The sequence below is a fragment of the Choloepus didactylus genome (genome assembly GCF_015220235.1).
Source record: "Choloepus didactylus isolate mChoDid1 chromosome 11 unlocalized genomic scaffold, mChoDid1.pri SUPER_11_unloc3, whole genome shotgun sequence".
In the NCBI taxonomy this organism is placed as follows: domain Eukaryota; kingdom Metazoa; phylum Chordata; class Mammalia; order Pilosa; family Megalonychidae; genus Choloepus; species Choloepus didactylus.
Window position 1 is genome coordinate 2,886,402 of NW_023637580.1, and position 27,224 is coordinate 2,913,625.

The window sequence follows — 27,224 nt, forward strand, 5'->3', positions numbered from 1 at the left end:
GGACTGTTAGTATGTCAAGGTTAGAAATCTGGAAAATCTTTGAACTTGCTGATGAATTTCTCCACATTGTATATATTAGCTAGGAGGAACACAAGAAAGGCCTCGTATCTCCTGCAGTTCGCGGTTCTCTAGACATAACACAAAACTAAAGGAATATGCCTGCAATAAGTTCACAAAACTGACCTTAAAGACAAGTAGATTAGAGTGACTGTAATCAAAGCTGTAACAAAGCCAGGGAACAGTTCAGTTCCTGAGAGGAAGAACTTGATGAGCCCTGCCATTCATCCAAAAACCCTCTTTTGGGAAAATGACATCATCACCAATCTCTGATTATTTTTTAAAGAAGTTTTATTCAGATATATTCACATACCATACTATACCTCCAAAGTGTACAATCCATGGTTCACAGTATCATGACAAAATTGTGCATTCACCACCACAATCAAATTTAGAATACTTTACTCTCCACAAGTGTATACATGAAATCAAGGAAATGATTAAAATTCATGAAAAGATGGAGAAGTACAATAGCATAGCACTTAGCAAACTATATTCTATGGGTACACTAGAGGATGAGTTGAGACATTACATACCTTTGATCACAAGATTTTTAAATATATCCTTAAATTCTCTCTTATTGGTTTTATTGACTTAACTCCAATGTTTACGTCTTTGATATATACTGAGTAAATTTTTTTTTTATAAAGTGTAAGATAGGGATCCTCTTTCATTCTTTTTGATATGGATACCCAGTTCTCCCAGCACCATTTGCTGAAGAGGCTGTTCTGTCCCATTTGAGTGGACATGGCTACCTTGTTTTTTTATCAAATGGCCACTTTGTCAATTATCCAGTGGCCACAGATGAGGGTGTATTTCAGAACTCTCAATTAGGTTCCATTGGCCCGGATATCCATGCTTATGCCAGTACCATACTGTAAATGTTGAACTTACACCCAAAGAAAAAGCAACAGAAGAAAAAAATTGATAAATGGGAACTCCCCAAAATAAAACACTTCAGTGCTTCAAATGTCTTTGTCAAAAGGGTGAAAAGACAACCATATCAATGAGAGAGAGTATTTGGAAACCACATATCTGATAACGGTTTGTATCCAGAATATATAAAGAAAATCCTATAACTCAACAATAACAATTTAAACACTCCCAACTTAAAAATGGGCAAAAGACATGAGTAGACATTTTCCTCAAGAGGAAATATAGATGGCTAAAAAGCACATGAAAAGATGTTATTAGGGAAATGCAACAATGACATATCATCCATGCTGGTTTGCATATATTATGTCCCCCAGAAAAAGCCATATTCTTTAATGCAATCTTGTGGGGGCAGATGTATTAATGTTGATTAGACTGTAATTCTTTGAGTGTTTCCATGGAGATGCAGCCCACCCAACTGTGGCTCTGGATAGTTTCCATAGAGGTGTGGCCCCACTCATTCAGCATGGGCCTTGACTGGTTTACTGGAGCACTATATAAGCTCAGACAGAAGAAGTGAGCTTGCTACAGCCAAGAGGGAAACTTTGAAGAACACTCAGGAACTGAGAGAGGAACGTCCTGGGAGAAAGTCATTTTGAAACCAGAACTCTGGAACAGATGTTAGCCAAGTGCCTTCCCAGGTAACTGGTTTTCTGGAAGCCATTGGCCATCCTCCAGTGAAGGTACCCGATTGTTGATGACTTACCTTGGACACTTTATGGCTATAAGACTGTAACTATGTAACCAAATAAACCCCCTTTTATAATAAAAGCCAATCCATTTCTGGTGTTTTGCATTCTGGCAGCATTAGCAATCTGAACACCATCTCACACCTACAAAAATGGCCACATTTTCAAAAGGTTTCTCCCGTGTGAGTTCTCACATGAACTCTAAGAAACAGGAAACTACAAGTGTTAGGATGTGGAGAAATAGGAACACTTATTCACTGCTGCTGGTAATATAAAATGGTACAGCTGCTGTGGAGAGTGGTTTGCAGTTCCTCAGGAAGCTAAGTTTAGAGTTGCCTTATGACTCAGGATATACCAAGACATGAAATCAGGGATGTGAACAGACATTGCATGATGATCATAGTAGCATTATTCATAATTGCCAAAAGATGGAAATACCCCAAGTGTCTGTCAACATGTGAATGGATAAACAATGTGGTATATACCTATGACGGAAAATTATTCAGAAGCAATGAAGTCCTGAAGCACATGACAACATGGACAATCTTGAGGACATCATAAATAAATGAATGTCAGACACAAAAGGACAAATATTATATGATCTCACTGATATGAACTAATTATAATATAACTCATAAGCATCAAATATAGAATACAGATTGCCAATATACAGAATGAGGCTAAAGAACAGGGTGCAGTGCTTAATATGTGCAGAATCTTTAACTAGGTTGAAGTTAGACATTTGGAAATGGACAGAGGTGATGGGAGCACATTATTGCGAGAATAATTAACAGTGCTGAACTCTGTGTGACTGTCGTGGAAAGGGGAAGTTTAGAGTTATGTATGTCACCAGAAAGTTGGATGTTAAAACACGGGAATGTATGACAGTGAATCTTGTGGTGGACAATGTCTGGGATTAATTGCACAAATATAAAAAAGTTCTTTCCTGAACTGGAAAAATGTATGACACTATTACATGGAGTTAATAACAGAAGGGAGTATGGGGAAAACGTACCTATTGCAAACTATGGACTATAGTTTAGTAGTATTTTAAGACTCTTTCATCAACAGTACCAGATGTATCAACCAATACTATAGATCAATACTAGAGGTCAATAAGGCATATGGGGGGATTTGGGTTTTCTTTTTAATCTTTATTTCTTTTCTGGAGTAATAGAAATGTTCTAAAATTGATCAAGAGGTTGTATAAACAACTAGGTAATGTTATGGTGAACCAGTGGTTGCAGAGTTTGGATGGGTTGTATGGTGTGTTAATATTATCTCAATAAAATTGTGTTAAATAAATGCATATGAAAATATTCTCAGCTTCACTAGCTACTAGGGAAATGCAAATCAAAACCACAATGAGATACCATTTCATACCTACTAGAATGCCATCATCAAAAAATAGAAAACTACAAGTGCTGGAGAGGATGTGGAGAAATAGGCACACTTATTCACTGTTGGTAGGAATGTAGAATGGTACAGCCATTCAGAAAGGCAGTTTGGCAGTTCCTCAGCAAGCTAAGTATAGAATTGCCATATGATCAAGAAATTCTATTACTACATAAGTACTCTGAAAAACTGAAAGCAAGAACAAAAATAGGTACTGGCACACCAACATTTACAGCGGCATTATTCAAAACTGTGAATGGATGGAGGCTGCCCAAATGGTCATCAACTGAGGAGTGGATAAACAAATTGTGGTACATACACTCAATGGAAAATCATGCAGCTGTAAGAAGGAATGTCCAAATATAAAATAAAAGTAAGGTTTTCCCACTTATCCAAAGACAGTCACACCACTACTCTCAAGTGCAAATTTTCTCATGTAGTCTAAGGCCAGAATTAGTGAAAGATACCTTCACCCACGTGGTTTATGCTCCTTGTGAATTCTTTCATGTTTTCTAAGGTCAGAACAACTGGTGAACACTTTCCCACATAGATGACATTCAAAAGGTTTCTCTCCAGCATGATTTCCCACATGAACTCTAAGATAATAACATGTCGTGTATTCTTTCCCACATAGATGGCATTTGTAGGGTTTCTCTCCAGTGTGAGTCTTCTCATGTCGTCTACGGCCAGAACAATGGGTGAATGCTTTCCCACATATATGACATTCATAGGGTTTCTCTTTAGTGTGCGTCTTCTCATGATGTCTACGGCCAGAACAATGTGTGAAGACTTTCCCACATACTTGACATTCATATAGTTTCTTTACATTGTGAATTTTCTTATGTTGCCTGAGGTAGGAACAATGACTGAAGGCTTTCCCACATACGTGACATTCATAGGGCTTCTCTCCAGTGTGCATTTTCTCATGGGCTCTAAGATAAGAACATGTCCTGAAGGCTTTCCCACATAGATGGCATTCATATGGTTTCTCTTCAGTGTGAATTTTCCCATGTAACCTAAGATAAGAAGGCTGAGCAAAAGCTTTCCCACAATGATGGCAATGATACGGTTTCTCTGCAGTGTGAGTACTCTCATGTTGTCTAAGACCAGAACAATAGGTGAACGCTTTCCCACATACAAGACATTCATAGGGTTTCTCTCCAGTGTGTGTCCTCTCATGTTGTCTAAGACCAGAAAAATAGGCGAAGACTTTCCCACATAGGTTACATACATACGGTTTCTCTCCAGAGTGAATTCTCTCATGTTGCCTAAGGGAAGAACACTGAGTAAAGGCTTTCCCACATTGAGAACATTCATAGGGTTTCTCTCCACTGTGAGATATCTCATGTCGTCTAAGGGAAGAACAATGAGCAAAAACCTTCCCACACAGAAGGCATTCAAAAGGTTTCTCTCCGATGTCAGATCCACTGTGTCGTCTAAGGCCAGAGGTCTGAATCAAGGCTTTACCATTTACATATTTACATGAATTACTTCTAGCGTGACCTTGCTTATCTTGCGTAAAAGATGGCTGGTCAATGAGGTCTTTTCCAAATACTTTGCCGAAATAGGGTTTCTTTTCCTTCTGAATTAATGCATGTTGAGAAACTATGGATGTGTGTGTGAATTCTTGCAAATCATTACATTTAGAGGGATTCCTTGGAATGTGAGATCTCTGCAATTGGGAAGAAGAGGAGAGATTTAAAAAGTTTGTCTATGTATTCATTCAACCCTTTCTCCACCTATGAATTCTTGACAGATCATTCAATTATGCCCTCCAATTAAAATCTTCCCCATGTAATTACACAGACATCATTCTCCTCCATATACAGAGGATTTCTCTCTTGTGCCATCCCAACTGCAGAGTTCTGATGAATTCTGAAGGCTCATGATGCTTCAAGGATTAGGTATATGAGCCATACTTATGCAATTGTCTTCTTAAAAGAACTCAAGGTTATGGTTCTGTCTTCAAGCAAATTTTTCCATTAATCAAAAATATCCAGATTTTTGCTCACTTAGCCTTTAATATCACCTTCAATTACTTAGATGATTGTACTGAATTCCTAATTTATTCCATTCCCTGTTATTGATTTTCAAGACAAAAATTTACACCCATGAAACTTACCAATGACATGATGGTAGATGTATCCTTTCTGTAGATAGTTTGTATGGTTACCATTTCTTGTTTTTTATACCCACTTTCCCTGCCTGAGATAACAGGAAATAAAGAAATAAATAAATCACTCGGGAAGCATTAGAAGAATGAAAATGATGAAAAGACCCAAATGTCCCTATAAGTAGGTTTCAAATATGGAACCTTAGTGAAGAACAAATGTCAAGTTAAGGAAACTAATAAATAGAACACATTATAGGAAACTTAACAATCAGTAAGGATTTTTAGTTTGGACTATGAGAAAAATAAAAACATAGGATGTTAGAAAGGTAAAGAGAAGGAAAACATTCAAAGATGAGGAACAGGCCAAGGGCCATTACATGAAAGCTTAACTCCAATAGTATGTGAATATTCGCTTCCCTAAGCCTGAGGAAGAGTTCTCCAACATCCTCCCAACATTACTGAAAATAGAACACATTGAAGAATTCTGCAATTGATAATTCCAAAAACCCTCTTACTCACTGAACAGATTTTCCTTGTACAGAAGCACAGGTTCCTAGAGCTCACCTGAACTCTGGTTTTGGAGGAATCCTATTCCTTCTCTCCACAGTTCCTCTCCTTGCACCAACTGGGAAAGAATATCTGATTTGCAGACCTGAAATCCTGTTTGCAGGAAAATGATAAATGGATTTTTGAATTATGTGCTGACTAAAGTGGATGATAATCAAGTCCAGGGAAGACTACCAAAGAAGAAAAAGGTAAACATTGAAAAGTTAGCCAAGGGAACTCTACCTGGAACGCAGAATCATGACAATCCTTCAAATCAAAGGGCTAACTCGACTTTGTGTCCAAATACAGTGAGGACCTCTGGTTGAATATGTCCATGCCCAAATTCAAAGAGACTGCAGAATCATCCATATTTGACAACAGGGTAAAATCCTGTATCTCCACAGTGGTTGGTAATTATTTTAAAAAAGAATCCAATAAGCATAATTTTCCATGAGAATGATATAATTTCTATGTGTGGAGAAAATATGCCTCATTTTTTACTGTGGTATAAAGCCTCAGTGTATAATTACGGAAAACATATTTAATCCATGTATTTATGGTTTCAAAAATCATTCATTGAGTTCTCAGCACTGATCTGAGTGGTGGAGATGGAATACCAACAAAGACATGAAATTGTGGTCAAAGAGATCATATCCTAATGTGGTGAAAAACTAGTTATAAGAAATGAGTAAAGGAAGAAATATTCTTAGGCAGCTGCTCATGCTATAAAATACTAAAATTTAGAAAAACAAAAATATAATAAAGAAGATATAAAGAATATAAAGCAATATGGAAAGACTGTTCTAAACATTTATGGAATAGATGGCAGATGAGATGGAAATAGAAAATAAATGGATATATAAATAAATTTTGAAAGACTCACCCACTGAAACCAGATGACTGATGATCTCGGCCATCACATCTCTGAAGAGCTTTCTCTGAGATGTATCTAGGAGAGTCCATTCTTCATGGTGGAAGTCTATAGCAATGTCGTTAAAGGCCAATGACTCCTAAAACATCATGAATATTTGGGTTCAAACAGAACCAACCCTACCAAGTGCAAAGTAGGATGGTCAAGATTATAACACTGAGTAAGCAGGGACTGTATGTATATAGAAGGTTTCAGTCAGTTCATTCTCAATGCTGAAATGCCATATGAATTTCAGATAAACACACACTGAAAACAAAAATTCCTTTATAAAGGATTATTACATGATATGTATTGTGGTATAAGCTGAAAAATTCCCAGTAACTGGAAATCATGATTTCCAGATGGAGATTATACAATTTGCACAATTCCTAAAAAAATACACTTCTCCACTGATTTCATGTAAACATATAGATTCCTCACAGGGTAATGTCCGTGACGTACCATTTTTAAATTATTAATCTAGTTAGATCATTCCCCTAGATGTCCTTAGTTTCCCCTCATCTAGACAATTGTTTAAAACATGTTAGGGATTTTGAAAGATCCAATGAGCTAATATATGCAGAGTACTTCCTATACCAACAACACATTCATTTATTATTCTTTAAAATGGCAGAGAACATTGCATCAAAGAGTAGTATTCTGAAAACTCAATAGGTTTCACGCGTAATTTGCAATTGGTAGGTGCTGCCTCATTTAAGGCTACATAACTCAGAGGATCACGATAAGATGCAAGTATAGAAGGCTCCCTACATACATCTTCGACCCCCAAGACTCCTCTCTGAAAAACAGTCCAAGACCATTACAGTGCTATGAGACCTTACATTTTGAATTTTCCCTTGGAACTCCAGACACCAGTTTTCATATCCCTATGATCATCTGTCCTTTCTTTTCAATAGTAAAATAATTCTCTTAATTTGTTTCAGTCTCTCCAATTCTTCAAAAATTTTCACAGGAACATGAATTTCATTCTACTTACTATATTCTCCTGAATGGATAACCAAAAATAAAGTTAATACTTCCTATTCATCGCTTTATAAAATCTGGATAAAGTTATATACAAAATTGGAAATTGGGCAACTGGGGACAAGTGGGTAAGTAGAATTGTAGTTATCTTTTTTTTTCCAAAATGTACACATTCTATTAAAATCTAAAGAAAATTAAAATTGGGAAAAATATATAAATGATTCCTCTTTTCCTTCTATTACCTAACTGTCACGTGCCTCTCAATACACAGCCCTCCACCCTAGCACCTTCACACTGGATTGATTACTCACGTGATCATTCAGCCTCCCTTCTTAACTGTAATCTTCTGCTCTTATTCATCTCTATCATCTATTTTAAAATCATTCCTAAGTCAACTGGAGGCACTGACATTATTAATGAGGGCATTATTTCCAAAATGTGACCACAGTCTGATGAAAAAAAAAAGAAAACTTCTCACATCTGTTCATTAAGAACAGCCTTAGTGGAGACTGGAACAATTTAATGTAATATTGGAACGGAGCTTACATATTATGAACCGTAACCTACTGTGACGTTCCCGGAGGCAGGGATAAACTTAACTGGAGCTCAGAGCCTTGAATAACTCCTGACTGCCTTTAGGATACCCAAGCCAATAGGAGGAACCAGACCATGCCTGGCAATGCAAGTGTAATCTCAGTTAATAAAGTATTCCATACTCACCAGTGCTTGCATTGTCAACAGTTGAGCTGACTACTTTCTACCTCTTCATTTCCATTACAAACAGAAAAGCAGTAGTCGAGCAAACTGAGAATGGAGAAAGAAGCCATGAGACTCCAGTCTTTCTTGCGTACAATTTCCAAACCCACTTCTCAAGAATTCCAAGTCATCACCTGGATTAACCCTATCTAATCAACAGGAACATGAAATGTGTTCCAACTGAAATATGGGGAGGACCATTCTCTTCCAAATCCCAAATTAGGAAGGTCTTTGCCCTCTGACTAATAAAGAGTATATGAATAATTTCATTGTAGAGATAATTTTTATTTTTGTTACTTACAGAAAAATCATGCAGAAACTACAGATTGCCCATATATCTCCCCTGTAACACACACAAATTATTTCTCTATTATTAACATGCAGCATTAGTGTGGTACTTCAGTAATATTATATTAACTGTCATCCAATGTTTACATCAAGGTTCACCACTTGTGTTGTACAGTTCTATGGTTTCTTTAAAAAAAGTTTTTGTTCTGGTAAAATACAGAAAACCTGAAATTCCCATTATAACCACTTTCAAATATACAGTTCGGTAGTGATAATTAATTTACAATGTAGTGCAAACCATTGCAGGCAACCATTAGCAAAACTTTTCCATCATCCCAAAAAGAAACTTTTAACAAACTTCCCATTTCCTACCCCCATCCTGGCATCTGGTAATCTGTATTCTAGTTTCTAAATCTACACATTTTGCATATTTTAGCAAATTCATGTAAGTAAGCAAGCTCATAACAATTTTTCCCTCTTCTATCTAGCTTATTTCAGTCAAGGTGCTCTCTTGCAGGTTCATGGGTTTTGTAGCATATATCAGAACTTCATTCTTATGGCTGAAACATTTCATTTTATTTATATTCATTCTATTTATCCATTCATCCATTGATGAACACATGGGTTGCTTTCATATTTGGGCTACTGTAAGTAATGCTGTTATGGACATCAGTGTGCATAAATCTGTTTGTGTCCTTGCTTTCAATTCTGTTGGACATATTCCTAGGAGTTGAATTTTCAGGTCATATGGTGATTCTACACTTGGCTTTCTCTGGAACTGTCACACTATTTTCCACAGTGACTGCATCATTTTGTATTCCCACCAACAATGAACAACTGTTCTTTTGTCTCCACATGCTCTCCAGCACTTAATATACTTTTTAAAATTAGCTTTAGCAAATTGAATCACTTCCCCTACAAAAGGTGTATTCAGACCCAATACCTGGCCCTGTTGTGAACACATTTTTCAATAGTTAAGGTGTTCCCAAAATGAATGAGGGTGGGCTGTAATTCAGTATGGCTGAAGTCCTTATAAGCAAAGGAAAATGGACACAGAGAAGGAGGCCATGAGGAGGAAGCCTTGAGGAGCACCAGAAGCTGGAAGACAATAGAGCACAGAGGAAGGAGAATACTCGCCATGTGGTTTCCAACACGATGGAAATGCACAGGATCCCCAATACTTGCTGAAGAGCCAGATATACTGACCTGGGAGAAAGCCAGCCTTCTAGCCTCTGAAACTGAGAATCAATAAATACTCTTTTGTTAGGCAATCCATGTATATTATTTGATTTAGCAGCTAGGGAACTAGGCAGCCATTTTATTCAGCATCAAAGGGTAATTCATTCTGGTTTTTGATTTGCATTTTACTACTGGCTAAAGATGTAGAGAAACTTCACAATTATTGGCCATTCTTTGGAGAAATGTCTTCTTCAAGACTTCTGCCCATGTTTTAATTGTGTTGTTTGACCTTTTGTAGTTTTACATGATTTCTTTACAAATTTAAGGATACTAAACATTATTATATGTGTTTTCCAAATATCATCTCCCATTCTCTGGGATGTCTTTTCACATTCACCAAAAAGGCCATTGATATACCAAAAGTTTTTAATTTTCATGATGTCCTATTTTTCTCCATGTTCTTTTACTACTTGTGCTTTTGGTGTAAAGTATAAGAAACCATTGCCTTAAAACGAGGTCATGAAAGGTGTCCCTGTTTTATTCTAGGGGTTTTATAACTTACGGTTTTGTATCCAAGTACAACAAACAAGTTGAGGCAGAGAACAGAAGAGTATTGGGATGGTGTTGGTGTTGTATGCTAAATTTGGAGAGAAAATAACATGTGATTATTGTAGATTTAGGCTTTTAAACTTTAAGTGCTAGCAAGCACAAAGAAAATATCTGAAAACATACATACAGAAAGAAATAAGAAGGAAAGCAAAATGGTACACTACAAGTAACAAAAACCTTCATAGTAGGTATTTACAGAGATATTAAACATAAAATGAGTAAGATTTACAGAGACCAGAAGCAAAATGGCAAAAGAAAGTCCTGCACACCAGTCACTTCTTTAAATGTAAATGGATTAAGTACAACAGTCAAAAGACAGAATGAACAAAAAAAGCATGACATTAGTATGTGCTGTTTGCAAGAGACTCCTCATATTCAAACACAAAAATGCTGAATGTGAAAGTTTGGAAAAATAATTCCATGGCAATGTGAGATGAAAACAGTGTTAAAGTCAAAAACTGTTTCAAGGGGCATAAAAGGACACTACATATGGATAAAGGGGTAAACTCAACAAGAAATAACACTTATAAATATATAAATATAATAGCAAAGACAAAATATATAGAGCAAATACTGAAAGATATTCAGGGGTAAATAGATGGTTACAAAATAATAACAGGACACTTCAACTGCACAACTCCAATAATGAAGAAATCATCTAGACAGAAGATCAATAGATTAAAAAAAGACAAATAATGTTATAAACCTAATTAGACCTAGAACATTTTACCAAGAACATATTTCACCATACAAGGGAAGCCAAATAAGACTAAGTGCTGACTAAAATCAGACAGCAGGAGGCAATAAGCAGTGGTATGATATATGTAAGGTACTGAAAGAGAAAAACTGCTCACCAAGAATTCTCCTCCAGCAAAGCTATCCTTCAAAAATGAGGGAGAGTTTAAAATACTCACAAATAGAAGCTGAGAGAGTTCGTTAACAGAGAAATGCCCTAAAAGAATTACTAAAGGGAGAAGGGAGTTCTGATAGCTGAAAAGAAAAGACACAAGAGAAGGCCTGGAGGAGGGTACAGAAATGACGAGTATTAGTAAGGGAAACTAAAAAGATAAAAGAGGAAAAAAAAGATAGATCTGACAAACAAAAAACAAAGGATAAGTGGTTGAAGGAAGTACAGCCATTACAGAAGTAACACTGAATGTTAATGGATGAAAGTCCCCAATCTAAAGACACAGAGTGGCAGAATGGGTTAAAAAATATGAACCATCTACATACTGTCTACAGGAGACTCATTTTAGACACAAAGATACAATTAGGGTGAAAGTGAACAGATGGAAAAAAATATTCCATGCAAGCAGTAATCAAAACAAATCTAGAGTCGCTGTAATAATATTAGACAAAAGATACATCAAATACAAAAATGTTATGAGGACAAAGGACACTATATATTAATAAAAAGGGCCTATCAGACATATATAGTATATTAAAACCTAAAACAAGCGGAATTTACATTCTTCTCAAGTGCTCACGGTTCATTCTCCAGGAATAGACTACATGCTGGGGCAACAGCTCTCTATGAATTTTAAAGCTTGAAATATACAAAGCACATTCTCTGATCATACTAGAACAAAGCTGGAAATCATTAATAGGCAGAGAACTGAAAAATTCCTAAATTTAGGAAGGTTAAAAAACACACTCAATCAGCGAGACAAAGAAGAAATTGTAAGAGAAATCAGTCCAGACAAATGAAGATGAGAACACATATATCAAAACTTATTGGTTGCAGTGAAGGCTGTGCTGACAGAAAAATGTATAGCCCTAAATGCCAACATTAAAAAGGCAAAAAGAATTAAAACAAGGACTTAACTGAAGAAAATGAGAACCAGAGAAGGACAAACTAATCTCCAAAGAAGCAGAAGGAAACAAATAATACAGATCAGAGCAGAAATAAATGAAACGGAGAAAACAATAGAGAATCAATTAAACCATGATAAGTTTGTTCCTTGAGAAGATTAACAAAATCGACAAACCATTAGACTGTTCAAACACCAAAAGAGAGATGATGCAAATAAACGAAATCAGAAATGTGAAGGAGGTTAGTACCACACATGCTGAAGAAATAAAAAAGATCATAAGAGGTTACTATGAACTGTACACCGACCAACCAGACAACTTAGAGGAAATGGACAAATTCCCAGAAACACACAAAGAAGCTACAATAACTCTAGAAGAAAAGGAAAACCTCAATAGACCAATTACAAATACAGAGATTGAATCAGTCTTCAAAAACATCCCAACAGAACACTGTTGCTACAAAGGAGAGGCTAGGCCTCCCTATAATTGTGCCTAAGAGCCTCCTCCCGAATGCCTTTGTTGCTCAGATGTGGCCCTCTCTCTCTAGCTAAGCCAACTTGAAAGGTGAAATCACTGCCCTCCCCCTACATGAGATCTGACACACGGGGTGAATCTCCCTGGCAACGTGGAATATGACTTCCGGGGAGGAATCTAGACCCGTCATCATGAGATGGAAAACATCTTCCTGACCAAAAGGGTGTTGTGAAAGGAAATGAAATAAGTTTCAGTGGCTGAGAGATTCCAAAAGGAGCCGAGAGGTCCCTCTGGTGGGCACTCTCATGCACAATATAAACAACCCTTTTTAGGTTCTAATGAATTAGAATAGCTAGCAGTAAATACCTGCAACTATCAAACTACAACCCAGAACCCAGGAATCTTGAAGACGATTGTATAACAATGTAGTTTATGAGGGATGACAATCTGATTGGGAAAGCCATATGGACCACGCTCCCCTCTGTCCAGTATATGGATGAACGAGTAGAAAAATGGGGGCAAAAAAAAAAGGCACCCAGTGTTCTATTTTACCTTAATTGTTCTTTTTCACTTTAATTTTTATTCTTATTATTTTTGTGTGTGTGGTAGTGAAAATGTTCAAAAATTAATTTTGGTGATAAACGCACAACTATATAATGGTACTGTGAACAACTGAATGTACACTTTGTATGACTGCGTGGTATGTGAATAGATCTCAATAAAAATGAATTAAAAAAAAAAATAAAATGGACCAAAGACTTGGATAAACATTTTTTCCCAAAGAGGAAATAGAAATGGCTAAAAGCACATGAAAAAATGCTCAGCTTTACTAGCTATTAGGGAAATGCAAATCAAAACCACAATGAGATATTCCACACCTACCAGAATGGACATTATTAAACAAACAGAAAACTACAAGTTTTGGAGATGATGTGGAGAAACAGGAACACTTATTCACTGCCAGTGGGAATGTAAAATGGTGCAGCAGGTATGGAAGATGGTTTGCGGGTTCATCAGGAAGCTAGGAACAGAAATGCCATATGATCTAAGAATTACTAGCTATGTACCCAGAATAATTGACAGCAGGGTCACAAACAGACATTTGCACACCAAAGTTCATAGAAGCAATTATTCACAATTGTCAAAAGATGGAAACAACCCAAGGGTCCATCAAATGATGAATTGATATACAAAATGTGGTATAAACATGCTGAAATACTATTTGGCAATCAGAAGGAATGAAATCCTGAAGCATGTAACAACATGAATGAACTCTGAGAACAATATGTTGAGTAAAATAAGTCAGACACAAAATGATAAATATTATATTTATCATTACTAATTATTATAAGTAAACCCTTAGTGATAAAATCTAGAATGTAAGTTACCTGGAAATAGAACGAGGGTAGAGAATCAGGAGTGGTTGCTCAATGTGTGCAAACTGTGGAAGACAGTTTGGTAGTTCCTCAGAAAGTTAAGTATAGAATTACATTCCCCAGCAATCCCACTTCTAGATACCAACCCAAAGGAATTTAAAGCAGGTATTAAACAGATATTTGGACACCAATGTTACGAGTGGCATTATTCACAACTGCTAAAAGATGGAAGTGACCCAAGTGCCCACCAACCGGTGGATAAACAAATGCAGTATATACACACAATGGAATGTTGCTCAATCATAGAATGGAATGAAATTCTGATAGATGTGACAACATGGGTGAACCGTAAAGACATCACGCTGAGTGAAATAAGCCCAACATTAAAGGACAAAAATTGCATGATCTCACTAATATGAAATAATTAGAATAAGCAAACTCATAGAGACAAAATCTAGAATATAGGTTATCAGGGTCCATGGTGGGGGTAGGGAATGGGGAGTTATGGTTTAAATTGTACAGAGTTTCTATTTGGGTTGATAGTATAGTTTGGGGAAAGGATGGTGGGGATGGTAGCAAAGCACTGTGGATGTAATTAACAGCACTGAATTATATAATGAATGTGCTTAAAGGGGGAAGTTTTAGTATGTATATATGTTACTAGAATAAAAATTTAAAAAAACAAACAACACAAACAGTGAGCCCTATTGTAAATAATGATATATACCTAATAGTACAATTAGGAAAATGTTCTTCCATGAATTGTAACAAATCTTCACACTAATGCAAGATGATAATAATAGGGTGGTATATGTGCAGTCTCTATTTTATGCATGATTTTTCTGTAAACCTACAACTTCTCTAATGAAACAAAACTGGAGTGCAATGGGGCAGTGTCTTGATAAATGTGGATCTGATTGTGGCCATGAACTATACATGTTTGCAAAACCATCACTAGGGCGAGACACATGAAACACTCACCTCAGGCACACAAATTAAGGGGGGGGAGGACAAAAAACGAGTAATCAAAGAAAAATAATATTTTAATGCAATATTTTTTAAAAAACTAAATTAATGCAAAAAATCTACACTGAACTAAATACCAAAATTTAAATAATGACAGTATGTTAATAAAAAATTTGCCCAAGAAAGCATTCAGGACAATCAAAAGAGAAGGGACAAACAGAAAATGCATTAAATGAAGGCAGATTACAATGCAATATAAATACTCCATGTAAACAATCAATACTGTGAATTGGATTTAAAAAGAAAATAAACACATGGTCTACAAGAAACTCATCTAAAACATTCCCTGGGATTGTTAGTAAGGCGGAACATATACACAATGTATACACTACAAAGAGTAGATCTTTTGTACTATGTCAGTATCAATCAAAAGAAACAAGGACAAAATACTTGAAAATGAGTGCTCCTTCCTAATGATAAAACAGTTTAAATTTCCAGGAAAATAAAGCAATTTAAAACTCAAACATGCCCAATATCGTTACTTCTGAAAAGTGACAGAAATACAATATATAATAGAAAATAAAAACAAATTTGAATTGAAGAGTTTGTACAACTCTTTCAGCAACTTATAGAATGAACAGAGAAAATATCAGGGAAGATAGAGATTATTTTATCATCATGAATAATCAATTTCACTCAATGCACAACATACATAACGAGTAAAATATATATATATTTTTTCCATGAACTTAAGAGGTGGTAGAGGTGAGGGGCAAAATGAGATGGGTTAGGGGCAGGCATTCTGACAGAGATGATGGCAGCTTTGACCAGCTAATAAACGTGAAGGCACAGAAGTTGGGTTCTGAAGATGAAGTACAATTTACAAATGTAAAGGGTGGAGCTATGCTGGAACTAAGGTAACCATCACAAGAACAAGTCAATGGTTAGTTCTGAGTTGACCCAATTCTGTCATTAACATTAAGAGGTTGCCTTTGTGATTATGAGACTCTAAAGTTGAAAAAAAATGGGCAAAGGGGGTACAAGTGACAAGGTTTTTATAATCACAAGGGCACAAGAAAACGGCTATACAATCATCAGCAATCACAGCAGCTGGATTACAGTTCAGAGATTTCAGGTATTTCCCTCTGTCTACTCTAATATACCAGAGAGCAAAAAAGGAACATCTATATTATGATGCAGTAATTATAATTATTCCCTAAATCCTAACTTCTCGGTTACAATGGAACTTTCCCCAGGTTAGATCACATGTAACCCTATAACATATGGAAAAACACTGAAATCATAAATATCGCCTTTGACCAAAAGGAATGGAACCGTAAGTTAGTAGCAGAAGGGCAACTGGAAAATCACAAATCTGTGGAAATTAAACAACACAATCTCAACCAATGGCTTACAGAATGAATCACAAGGGAATTTAGAAGTAACATTGAGACAAACAGAGACAAATATACAACATATCAATACTTACAGGATGAAATGAAAACAGAGTTCATAGAAAAAATTCATAGTGATAAACATCTATGTTAAAAAAGGACAACCATCTCAAAAAACATAATTTTACAAATGAAGGAACTACAAAATGAATTGCAAACTAAATTGCACACCTACATATTAGACAACTTAGACAAATTCCTAAAAACACACCAAGCCTTCTTTATAACATTTACTCTTAAAAATTCATGGTTCTTAAAAAAATATTGTAGTATGTATTTAATAGCAGGTATATTAGGTAACAATGTATTATATTTTTATGTTACCATCATGGAACTCATATTTTTCATGTTATCCTTCATCTAGCTAGTCTAGCTATTCTGCAACATTCTAGAGGCAAGAGATGATCAATTTGAGTCAGAGCTGTGCCAGGGAGTAGGATTATATTGGCAAATCAAATGATCAATCACCTGCCTTGTGGAGTTTAAGTTTAGTTTAGAAGAGATAATCTAGAGTAAAATGACAAGATTAACTTGCATATGTAACACCAAAGGACTTCACTTGTGGAGATGGAAAAAACCTTTCTGAAAGAACAGGTATGTTACCTAAACCCTAAGGATTTGGTTGGGCTAAGTCTTAGAAAATGTGCTTGGGATAAGAAGTAGCTTGAAGGACACAGGTATAAAATTCCAGGGACAACAGAGAGCCGGCTCTTCCCAGAAAGTGAGAGCAGAATGCACCGCAGGCAAATGGGGTGGACTGAACCAGAAAGAGCAGCAGAAAGGAGCACTCACAGTCCAAAGGCCACTCTTTATGAGTCCTAGGGTCCTAGCTCTAAGGCCAGTGGGAATTCACCTCCAAAGTTAATGCAGGATGGTGACAGGATGAGATTTCTGCATCAGAGAGCCCTTTAGGTGCAGAAGTCTTTGACGTAGGGATTAGTGACTAGAACCAGAGAAAATATGGAAAAAGTCTAAAGCTTTAAATTTGAAAATAGAGAAAAATGAAAAGTAAAGAATTTGAAAAATGGTTCATTATCAGATGAAAATATTAATTATTATGGGAAAGAGGCATATAAAAATTGAGATTGTAGAAGAGCTAATTTTGTCATTCAAATGGAGACATGCAAGATTAAACTAAGTGCTTTCAGATTTGGTATTTTTAACAGCAGAAATTTAGTTTTAATGAATACATCTGATTTACAAAAAGCAGCCATTGACTTTACTATACTAACAAAGTCCTCCAGAAATTTTATCCTAAAAAGTTTTAAGCAGTATGCAATAGTGGATAATAAAAATAACCATCGTGTTTTGATTTTCAATAATAGATTTCTCTTAATACATGAATTTTACTTCGTGTAAACATCTTAATTTGGAAGTGGCATATATAAATACATAAAGAAAAAAATGAGTAAGTATATTTCAAAACTCTTACTGATAGGTGAGAAAATAAATAAAATGCAGTTACTATGGCTAAGAGATTTAAGAAAGACTAGAGAGACCAGTCAGTTTACTCTTACGCAGGTTTCAGCCAAAGATCACAATTTGCCATGGTGTGCAAAAACCAAAAGCAACAATGTTTCTGAAGACATCTGGATGCCAAGAAATGACTATAAGATAAAGAAATCAGTAAACTAACTTAAAGCAAATTTGGAAAGCCATAAATATCCAAACATAATTCTTTACAAACAACTTAAAAAATCTTTGTCTTCAAAAACCCGTGCTTGGAAGCCCCTAGACGGGACACAGTTTGGGTTGCTACCTTAATCTGTGCTCCCTGAATTGCAATTCTAACACCTCAAATAAATGGTTTTGTTGCCACACAGCTCAGTCTGTAATTTGTCCATCGTCATGAGTTTGCTTCCGTTAAAGCCAGAAAAGTAAAATTCTAATAAATTTCGTTATGAGTGAAAACTACATTTAAAATGGAAATAAGTTGGGAATTTTAATACTCGTACATTTTTCAACATTTTTTCCAACTACGTTAGCACTGCAAGATATACCAACTGCTAAAAAGAAAAAACATTAATAAAAGCGCAGACAAAAGGCACCATTTTCCCTTTCCCCTGGGGCTGCAACGTGGCTCAGCCAGGACTGACCTGTCCCCAACTTACGCCATTGGAAAGTTCCAATATTTGCATATTTGTACATTCATTTCGGTATTGGATACGCTTTTTCCCTTTCTCTGGATCTGTATTACGACTGTCTCTAGCAACAATCCTAACTCGCTGAAACACCCTTGCAGTATGCCAGATTTTGAGCTGGCAACCCCTTCAGTAAATGGATACTTTGGTAAAACAAGTCTTGCTAAAATATTCCATGAGAAAGTAAAGAATCATTCCCGTGGGATCAGTGAAGAAAATGAAGGTTCTGTGCTCGCTATTTAAGAAACTGCATCTCGCAGTAGCCGCTGCAAAGCTCCCTCCCCATCAGGCTGCAAACAGGAGGCTTTTTACTCACCGCGCGGTGTCTCTGACTTGCCCCGCGGCTGCAGGCGCCTCCGGGTGGGTCCCGGGGACGCTTCTGGGGCTGAGGCCCAATTCCCCTCAAGTCAGTTCTCCCCAACTTTGTCTTTGTGGTGTGTGGGGGTCTGATTCTTGAGGGGTTCACTTGGTGAACCAAGTTTGGGTGTGTTGTTGGTGCCGTCCGCCCTGGATGTGGAGCATGTGTCTGAGCATTTAGGGAGGCAGGGCAGCTTTAACAGTCAAACCTCCTAGATGTTCCTGGAGATTTAAGGCTGTTGCAAGAGTCCAAGCCTTCACCTTAGTCCCACCACAGATCATCTCTGCCACTGACCCACAAGTCCTTGGTATTGGCATATGGTCCCTTGGACTTGTAAGTGGGTCCCTCTTCCAAGCCATGCCCTCCTATGGCCTCTGCTGAGGGAATGTTCTGCTACATCACAATTGCATACCATCCTTCAAGGGAAGTTCTGGGCCACTGGGCTGTGTAGGTGTGTTCCCAGTCTGCTGTAAGGATGGCTGTATAGGGCATGTTAATTTCGACCTTTTTGCACAGCTCTGCTTTCCCAGCTATGGGACAATTAGCTGTGGGTGTGTGAAAGGCTATTGTCCATGCCTGATATTGTGGTGTGTGCACATGATGCTGGAAACACCTCCCATCACACTGGGTTTTTTGGCACAGTTCTGGGCTATGGTTCCAGTGCCAGGCAGGAGCATTCCCAGTCTGCTGGGAAGATGGCTGCAAGGGATGTAGTTATTTTCCCATTTTGGCTCACCTCTGCCTGCCTCACTCAGAGACAATTAGCAGCAGGTGCGTAAAAGTGTATCTTCCATGCCAGATATTGAGGAGTTTGCACAGCCCATTCCTGCCATGCTTCACTGTGTGGTTCTCACTGCCATATCTGCAGCTGCTTTTGGGTTTTCTTTAAAAAATAACTAGCCTGAGATCCCAAACCTAAGATGGCAGCTAGGTGAGACAGGGCAAAAAAACACATCTGTGAAAAATACTAGCTAAAAACCAGAAGGTGGCCCAGAATACTGGTTTCAGTGATGCACCAGCTGGAGAAGGTCTGCTAGGACCACAGGGGCCATGCACTTGGTGAAACCAGGAGTCTGCATTCTGAAATGAGTGAGTAAGCTGGCTGAAAGACCCACAGCCATGCTGCAGTGTGGGGAAGCCGGGGGTTGGCATTTGGAGACAGATTAGTTCTTTTTAGAAAAATAAAAAGGGAAAAATCCAGGAGCAGATGCAGTTGTGATGGTGGGAACCACACAGTGAAACATGGCAGGAGCAGGCTGAGGCAACCTCTCAGTGTCTGGCATGGAGGATAGCCCACTGCAGATTCCCTCAGGGTCAGGGGAGCAGAGGGGAGAGCCAAAAGGAGAAAGAAACCCTGCTGCTTGCAGCTGGCTCCCCAGTGGGCTGGAGACACTCCTGCCCAGGGCCATGCCCACAGCCCAGAGCTGCACCAGTTGTCCCAGAGCTGGCAAGGAGGAAATGTGCAAAAAGGGGAGGGGTTGAGATGCCCCATTCAGCCATCTTTGCATCAGGCTGAGAGCTCCCCTGCATGGCCTGGTGGCCCGGGGCTTCCCTTGAGGGATGGCATGCACTTGTGAAGTAGCACAGCCTTCCCTTAGCAGAGGTCCTGGAAGATCACAGCTGAGAAGGGGGGCCTGCTCAGAAAAATCAGGGATGCTATGTCAGTGCCCATGGTTTGTGGGTTAGTGACAGAGAAAATCTGGGGCAAAACTGAAATGAAGGCTTAGACTCTTATAACAGCCTTGAATCTCTGGGAACACCTGAGAAGTTTGAATATTAAAGCTGCCCTGCCTCCCTAACCACCAAGACACATACCCCACATTCAGGCAGACAGCTCCAACAACACATCCAAACTGAGTTCACCAACTGAACCCCACAAGAATCATTTCCCCACACACCACAAAGTCAAAGTTGAGGAGAACTGACTTGAGGGGTATAGGTGACTTGCAGACACCATCTGCTGGTTAGTTAGAGAAAGTGTACACCACCAACTTGTATTTCTGAAAAATTAGATTGACACTTTTTTTTTTACAACTTGAAAGAACCCTATCAAGCAAAGCAAATGTCAAGAGGCCAAAACAACAGAAAATATTAATGCATATGATAAAACCAGACAATATGGAGAACCCAATCCTAAACACCCAAATCAAAATATCAGAAGAGACACAGTACTTGGCACAATTAATCAAAGAACTACAATTGAGGAACAAAAACATGGCAAAGGATATAAAGGACATGAAGAAGACCATGGCACAGGATATAAGGGACATAAAGAAGACCCTAGAAGAGCATAAAGAAGACATTGCAAGAGTAAATAAAAAAAATAGAAGGTCTTATGGAAATAGAAGAAACTGTTGGACAAATTAAAAAGACTCTGGATACTCATAATACAAGATTAGAGGAAGTTGAACAATGACTGAGTGTCCTAGAAGTCCACAGAACAGAAAATGAAAGAACAAAAGTAAGAATGGAGAAAAAAATTGAAAAACTTGAGATGGATCTCAGGGATATGATAGATAAAATAAAACATCCAAATTTAAGACTCATTGATGTCCCAGAAGGGGAAGAGAAGGGCAAAAGTCTAGAAAGTGTATTCAAAGAAATTGTTGGGGAAAACTTCCCCAACCTTCTACACAATCTAAATACACAAACCATAAATGCCCAGTGAACTCCAATAGAATAAATCCAAATAAACCCACTCTGAGACATATTCTAATCAGATTCTCAAATACTGAAGAGAAGGAGCAAGTTCTGAAAGCAGCAAGAGAAAAGCAATTCACCACATACAAAGGAAACTACATAAGACTGTTGTGACTACTCAGCAGCCACCATGGAGGCAGGAAGACAGTGGCATGACATATTTAAAATTCTGAGAGAGAAAAATTTCCAACTAAGAATACTTTATCCAGCAAAACTCTCCTTCAAATTTGAAGGAGAGCTTTAATTTTTCACAGACAAACAAATGCTGAGAGAGTTTGCCGATAAAAGACCTGCCCTACTTCAATACGAAAGGAAGCCCTACTGACAGAGAAACAAAGAAAGAAGAAAGAGATATAGAGAATTTTATCAGACTTATATAGAATCTTACATCCCAAATCACCAGGACATTCATTTTTCTCTAGTGATCACAGATATTTCTCCAGAATGGACCATATGCTGGGACATAAAACAAGCCTCAATAAATTAAAAAAAATTGAATATATTTAAAGCACATTCTCTGACCACAATGGAATACAAATAGAAGTCAATAATTTTTTAATTGTAACTCCATTATTTACTTCCTACATGATATAAAGTACACAAACTCTAATGACAAATCAATGGTTTTGAACTCAATGTAAAATATGTAATTTTTGACAAGAACTATATAAAGGTGGGGGAATGGAGGCTTATAGGAACATAGTTTACATGTCCTATTGAAGTTAAATTGGTATCAAAGAAAAACAAGATTGTTATGGATTTAAGAGGTTAATTTTAAGCCCCACAGTAAACACAAAGAAATTATCAGAGAATATGACCATAGAGATGAAAAGTAGAGTATGGTTTAAGAGAAATGGGGGAAGGGGCAATGGGGAGTTAAGAAATAAGTGTAGGGTTGCTGTTTGAGGTGAAGGGAAATTTCTAGTAACGGATGGTGGGAAGGAGATAGCATTACAACATTCTAAATGTGATTAATCCCACTAATGGAATGCTAGGGAGGGGGTGGAATGGGAAGATTTAGGCTGTATATATGTTTCCACAATTGAGAAAAAAAAAGGACAGTCTAAACAGATGACAATTGAACGCCAAGGATGATCCTGGATGGGATCTGAGGATGGAGGACAGGAGGCTCAAAGGAACACAGTTGAGACATAAGGAAAAAAAAATGAAAAGGAAATATAGAATGTAAGCTTTGTGTCAATGTTGAATCTCTTGTACTTCTTAGCTGCATTTAATGGGATTGCATAAAAGAATGTTCTTGTTCATGGGAAGTGTATATGTGAATTATAGTGTTTGTTCAAGGATGTGTGCAGCTAGCTCTCATATGTTCAGAAGACAGAGCAATAGATGATGGATGATAGATAGGGAGGGAGGGAGGGGGGAGGGAAATAAATAGTGGTGTTACAGCATGTTAAAGTTGGTGGATTGGGGTACTGGAAGAGGGGGACAGGGTATGCTGGAGTTCTGTGTATGGGGTTTGTATTGTTTTTGCAACTGCTCCTATAACTCTGAAATTATTTCAAAATAAAATTTAAAAAAAAGAATTAGTTTGACTCCAAATGCCAACCCATGGTTTCCCCACAACACAGCGTGGCTGCCAGGTATTCAGCAGGCTCACTCGTTTCAGAATGCAGATTCCCAGTTTCACCAAGTGCACGGTCCCTGTGGATTTAGCAGACCTTGTCCAGCTGGTGCATCGCTGGAACTGGTGTTCTGGGTCACTTTCTGGCTTTTATCTAGTATTTTTCAAGGAGGTGTTTTTTTGCCCTCTCTCTCCTAGCCACCATCTTAGGTTCTCCCAATGCTTTCTTTTTGTCTGTTATTTAAATTTCCATCCCCTTAGCTGCTTCATGTTCTCCTGACTCCTTGGTAAATGGACTGCCCACATACTTCTATCCTGCCAGACAACTTGTACAAATACCAATTTCCATTTCCAAACATTTAAATTCAACCTATTTAAAAATTCTGCACATATTAAGCCTCTATCCCCATTCTCTGGCCTCATTCTATCTCCTGATAACCTATATTCTAGATTTTATCTCTGAGCTCACATATTAATGAGATCATTCTATGTTTGTACTTTTGTGACTGACTTATTACATTGAACATAATGCCTTCAAGGTTCATCTATGTTGTCACATGTTTCAGGACTTCGTTGCCTCTCACTGCTGAATAATATTCCACCATATGTATAGACCGCATTTGATTTATCCATTCATTGGTTGATGATCACTTGGGTTGTATTGGTCTTTTAGCAGTGGTGTATTTTTTTAACACATTTTATTGGGAGATATAATATATATACACAGACACATGGTAACATTTAAAGTATGGTTTAACAAGTAGTTCTAAAGGAAATTTCAAAGTATGGTATGGGTTACAGTTCCACAATTTCAGTTATTTCCTTCTAGATTTCCTAATACACTAGAGACTAGAAAAATGTCTATGTAATGATTCGTTTTTTAAATCCTATCTTGTCTGTTGCTACTCCTCCTCATTTGACCACTGTCTCAATCTTCAGGGATATCTGGGCAGTGGTTATTCTAAACTTTTCATATTGAAATGGGCTGTTGACATTATGGGGAAGAGGGATGCAGTGGTTGATGTTCTTGAAGAGGCTGCTGTCTCTGGGTTTTGGGACTTATCTGGCATAGAAACAATGTGGAAGTTCTAACTTTCTGAAAAATAAACTTAGTGAGTGAAACTTTTATAGATTATCAGATGGGGACCTGGGTATTCTTTAGAATTTTTGGAACTACAATTGATTTGGGCTTGGCTTACTGTGGCCATTTGGAATATCTAGCTGAAGCTTGCATAAGAGTAACCTTCAGGATAACCTCTCAACTGTATTTGAAATCTCTTAGCCACTGACACCTACTTTGTTTAATTTTCCCCCTCTTGGTCAAGAAGGCATTCTCAATCCAACAATGCCAAGGTAAGGCTCATCCCTGGGAGTCATGTCTCAGATTGCCATGGAGAACTTACACCCCTGGGAGCCATGTTCCACATAGGGGGAAGCTAGTGAGTTTATTAGCAGAGTTTGCTTAGAGAGAGAGGCCAAATTTGAGCAACAAAAGAGGTTCTTTGAGGGTGACTTTTAGGCATACTTATAGGTAGGCTTAGCTTCTTTGCTGGAATAAGTTTCATAAGGCCAAGCCCAAAGACAGAAGGCTTGGCTTATTAAACTGAGAGTACCTAATGCTTGAGAGAATATCCAGTTTCACAGGTGGGAAAGTTTAATAGTTCCACATTTCCCCCCAGTGCTCCAAGGATGGAGGTGGCCTAGGAAACATCAACTGATGAACAGAATGGTGAATTGTGGTGTAGGCATACAATAGACATTTTTATGGAAAATTGATCTTTTATTTATTTTTTAACTTTATTGAAAAATTGAAAAACAGACAACAAAAGAACCCCAACATTTCAAACAAAACAAAGCAAAAGATTAAGAAAAACAAATAACTTTAAACAACTACATTACTTCCAACATGTTCCCACCATACCCCAAGAAAATTAACATACCATAACCAAACAAAGGAATAAGAAAAACAAATAACCTAAGGTAACTACATTGCTCCCAATATGTTCCTACCATATCCAAGAAAATTTGAAAACCATAATCATTCCTGAGAATTCCTGTATCATTGAGATTGCCCTCAATAGCTTATCTGTTCTTATTAGATTATCATTCCCCTTCACTAGTTGCTATCTATCTCTAGGTCCCTTACATTTTACAATATGAAATATTTTATATTTTTCACAGAATTCACATTAGTTGTAACATACAATATTTCTCTTTTGGTGTCTGGCTTATTTCACTCAGCATTATGTCTACAATAGACTATTGAGCAGCTACAAGAAGGAATGAAGTTGTGAGACATTCAAATAGGTGAATGGATCTTGAGGACAGAGTTTTGAGTGAAGAACACCAGAAGCAAAAATATTATAATGCCTCACTACTATGGGCTAACTATTATGTGTAAACTCTGATAATTGAATCTTAGAGCGTAGGTTATGAGGAGAATGCTTACTTTAATGGTCCCTAGATTGTAAGCTCTTACAGCAGTCACATCTATTCCTGAGTTGTAACGGTTATCTCCAAATTTGAAATGCTGAGCTCTTTGTGTATTACTTGCTGTCCTCTGGAGCTTTGAGTATCTGTGCAACCCCTGAAACTCAGAACTAGAGCTCAGCAACTATGAATGTCAGTATTACCTCATACAGCAACTGTTTCAAAAGCTGAATTCATTCAGAATTCAATTAGAGTTATGAATGAAACAGATCTGGTTAGGACTAAGGCAAATCAGGTCAAAGGGTAAAGGCTGTTACTGACCATGTTTTAAAACTTCAACTTCTGCATGAGAACAAGAGATGAAATGTTTATTTGGTGCAGGAGTTTTATTTCCTGTAGCACACTAAATAATTTAATTTGTATGGTCAGTTTATTCAAACACCACAATTTTATGGAACTTTGAATAAGAAGTGAGATATCATAGATTTGTAAAGGTTAGTGTGAAATCATGATACATCACAAATAATTTGGGAAGAGAATAAAAATGTATATGCAGGGCCTTCCTGAGGAACTAGGAGAAAATGCTGACAAGTTGGACTTCTCCACCTGCATTAATACTGATGGTCTCAGAATCATAGAGGACTGTCAGTTGAAGGTTTTTACTGGAAAAGAGAGGCTAAGCCTACTTATAATTGTGCCTAAGGGTTTCCCCAAGAGAAACTCTTTTTCTCTCAGACATAGCCTGTTTCTCTCTAAGCCCACTAGGCAGGCAAACTCACTGCCCTCCCCACTATGTGGAACATGACTCCCAGGGCTGTAAATCTCCCTGACAATGGGGGACATGAATCCTGGGAATGAGACTGGACCTGGCATTGTGGGATTGAGAAAATCTTATTGACCAAAAGGGGGAAGCAAGATGAAACGAAAAAAGTTTCAGTGGCTAAGAGATTTCAAATGGTATCAAGTGGTCACTCTAGACAGCATTCTTATGTGTTATACAGATATCCCTTTTTAATTTTTAGTGTATTGGAATAGCTAGAAGGAACTACCTGAAACTGTCAAATTGTAACCCAGTAGCCTTGAGTCTTGAAGGCTATTGCATAACTATATAACTTACAAGGTGTGACTGTGTGATTGTGAAAACCCTGTGGCTCACCCTCCCTTTATCCAGTGTATGGACAGATGAGTAGAAAAATGGGTACAAAAACTAAATGAAAAATAGAATGGGAAGGGGGGTGGAATGCTTTGGGTTTTCTTTTTTAGTTTTATTTTTGTTCCGATTTTTACGTGTTTTGGGGTAAGAAAAATGTTCAAAACTTGATTGTGGTGATGAATGCACAGCTACATAATGGTACTGTGAACAGTTGATGGTACACTGTGGATGATTGTGTGGTGTGTGAATATATTTCAGTAAAACTGAATTTAAAATAAAGAAGACATAGACTGGCAAGATGGATAAAAAACAGGATCCA

The 27,224-nt window shown here is 37.4% G+C and overlaps 1 protein-coding gene and 1 pseudogene across 2 annotated transcripts; both read right to left on the reverse strand.

Annotated features, from left to right (window-relative positions):
- Window positions 1-3,447: 3,447 nt before the first annotated feature.
- LOC119524671 (zinc finger protein 596-like) lies at window positions 3,448-19,065 on the reverse strand. Of its 2 annotated transcripts, XM_037823359.1 has the most exons (6): window positions 18,999-19,065; window positions 8,348-8,431; window positions 6,617-6,743; window positions 5,752-5,847; window positions 5,197-5,279; window positions 3,448-4,746 (listed from the first exon to the last, which is right to left on the reverse strand). In XM_037823359.1, the coding sequence occupies exons 2-6, from the start codon at window positions 8,357-8,359 to the stop codon at window positions 3,544-3,546; spliced, it is 1,521 nt and encodes a 506-aa protein (XP_037679287.1). In that variant the 5' UTR covers window positions 8,360-8,431; window positions 18,999-19,065; the 3' UTR covers window positions 3,448-3,543. The 2 variants fall into 2 exon arrangements, with proteins under 2 accessions (XP_037679287.1, XP_037679288.1); XM_037823360.1 differs by lacking the exons at window positions 5,752-5,847; window positions 18,999-19,065 and having other exon boundaries at window positions 8,348-8,604.
- Window positions 19,066-26,087: 7,022 nt separating this feature from the next.
- The window catches only part of LOC119524639, a 2,748-nt pseudogene continuing 1,611 nt past the window's right edge, over window positions 26,088-27,224 (reverse strand).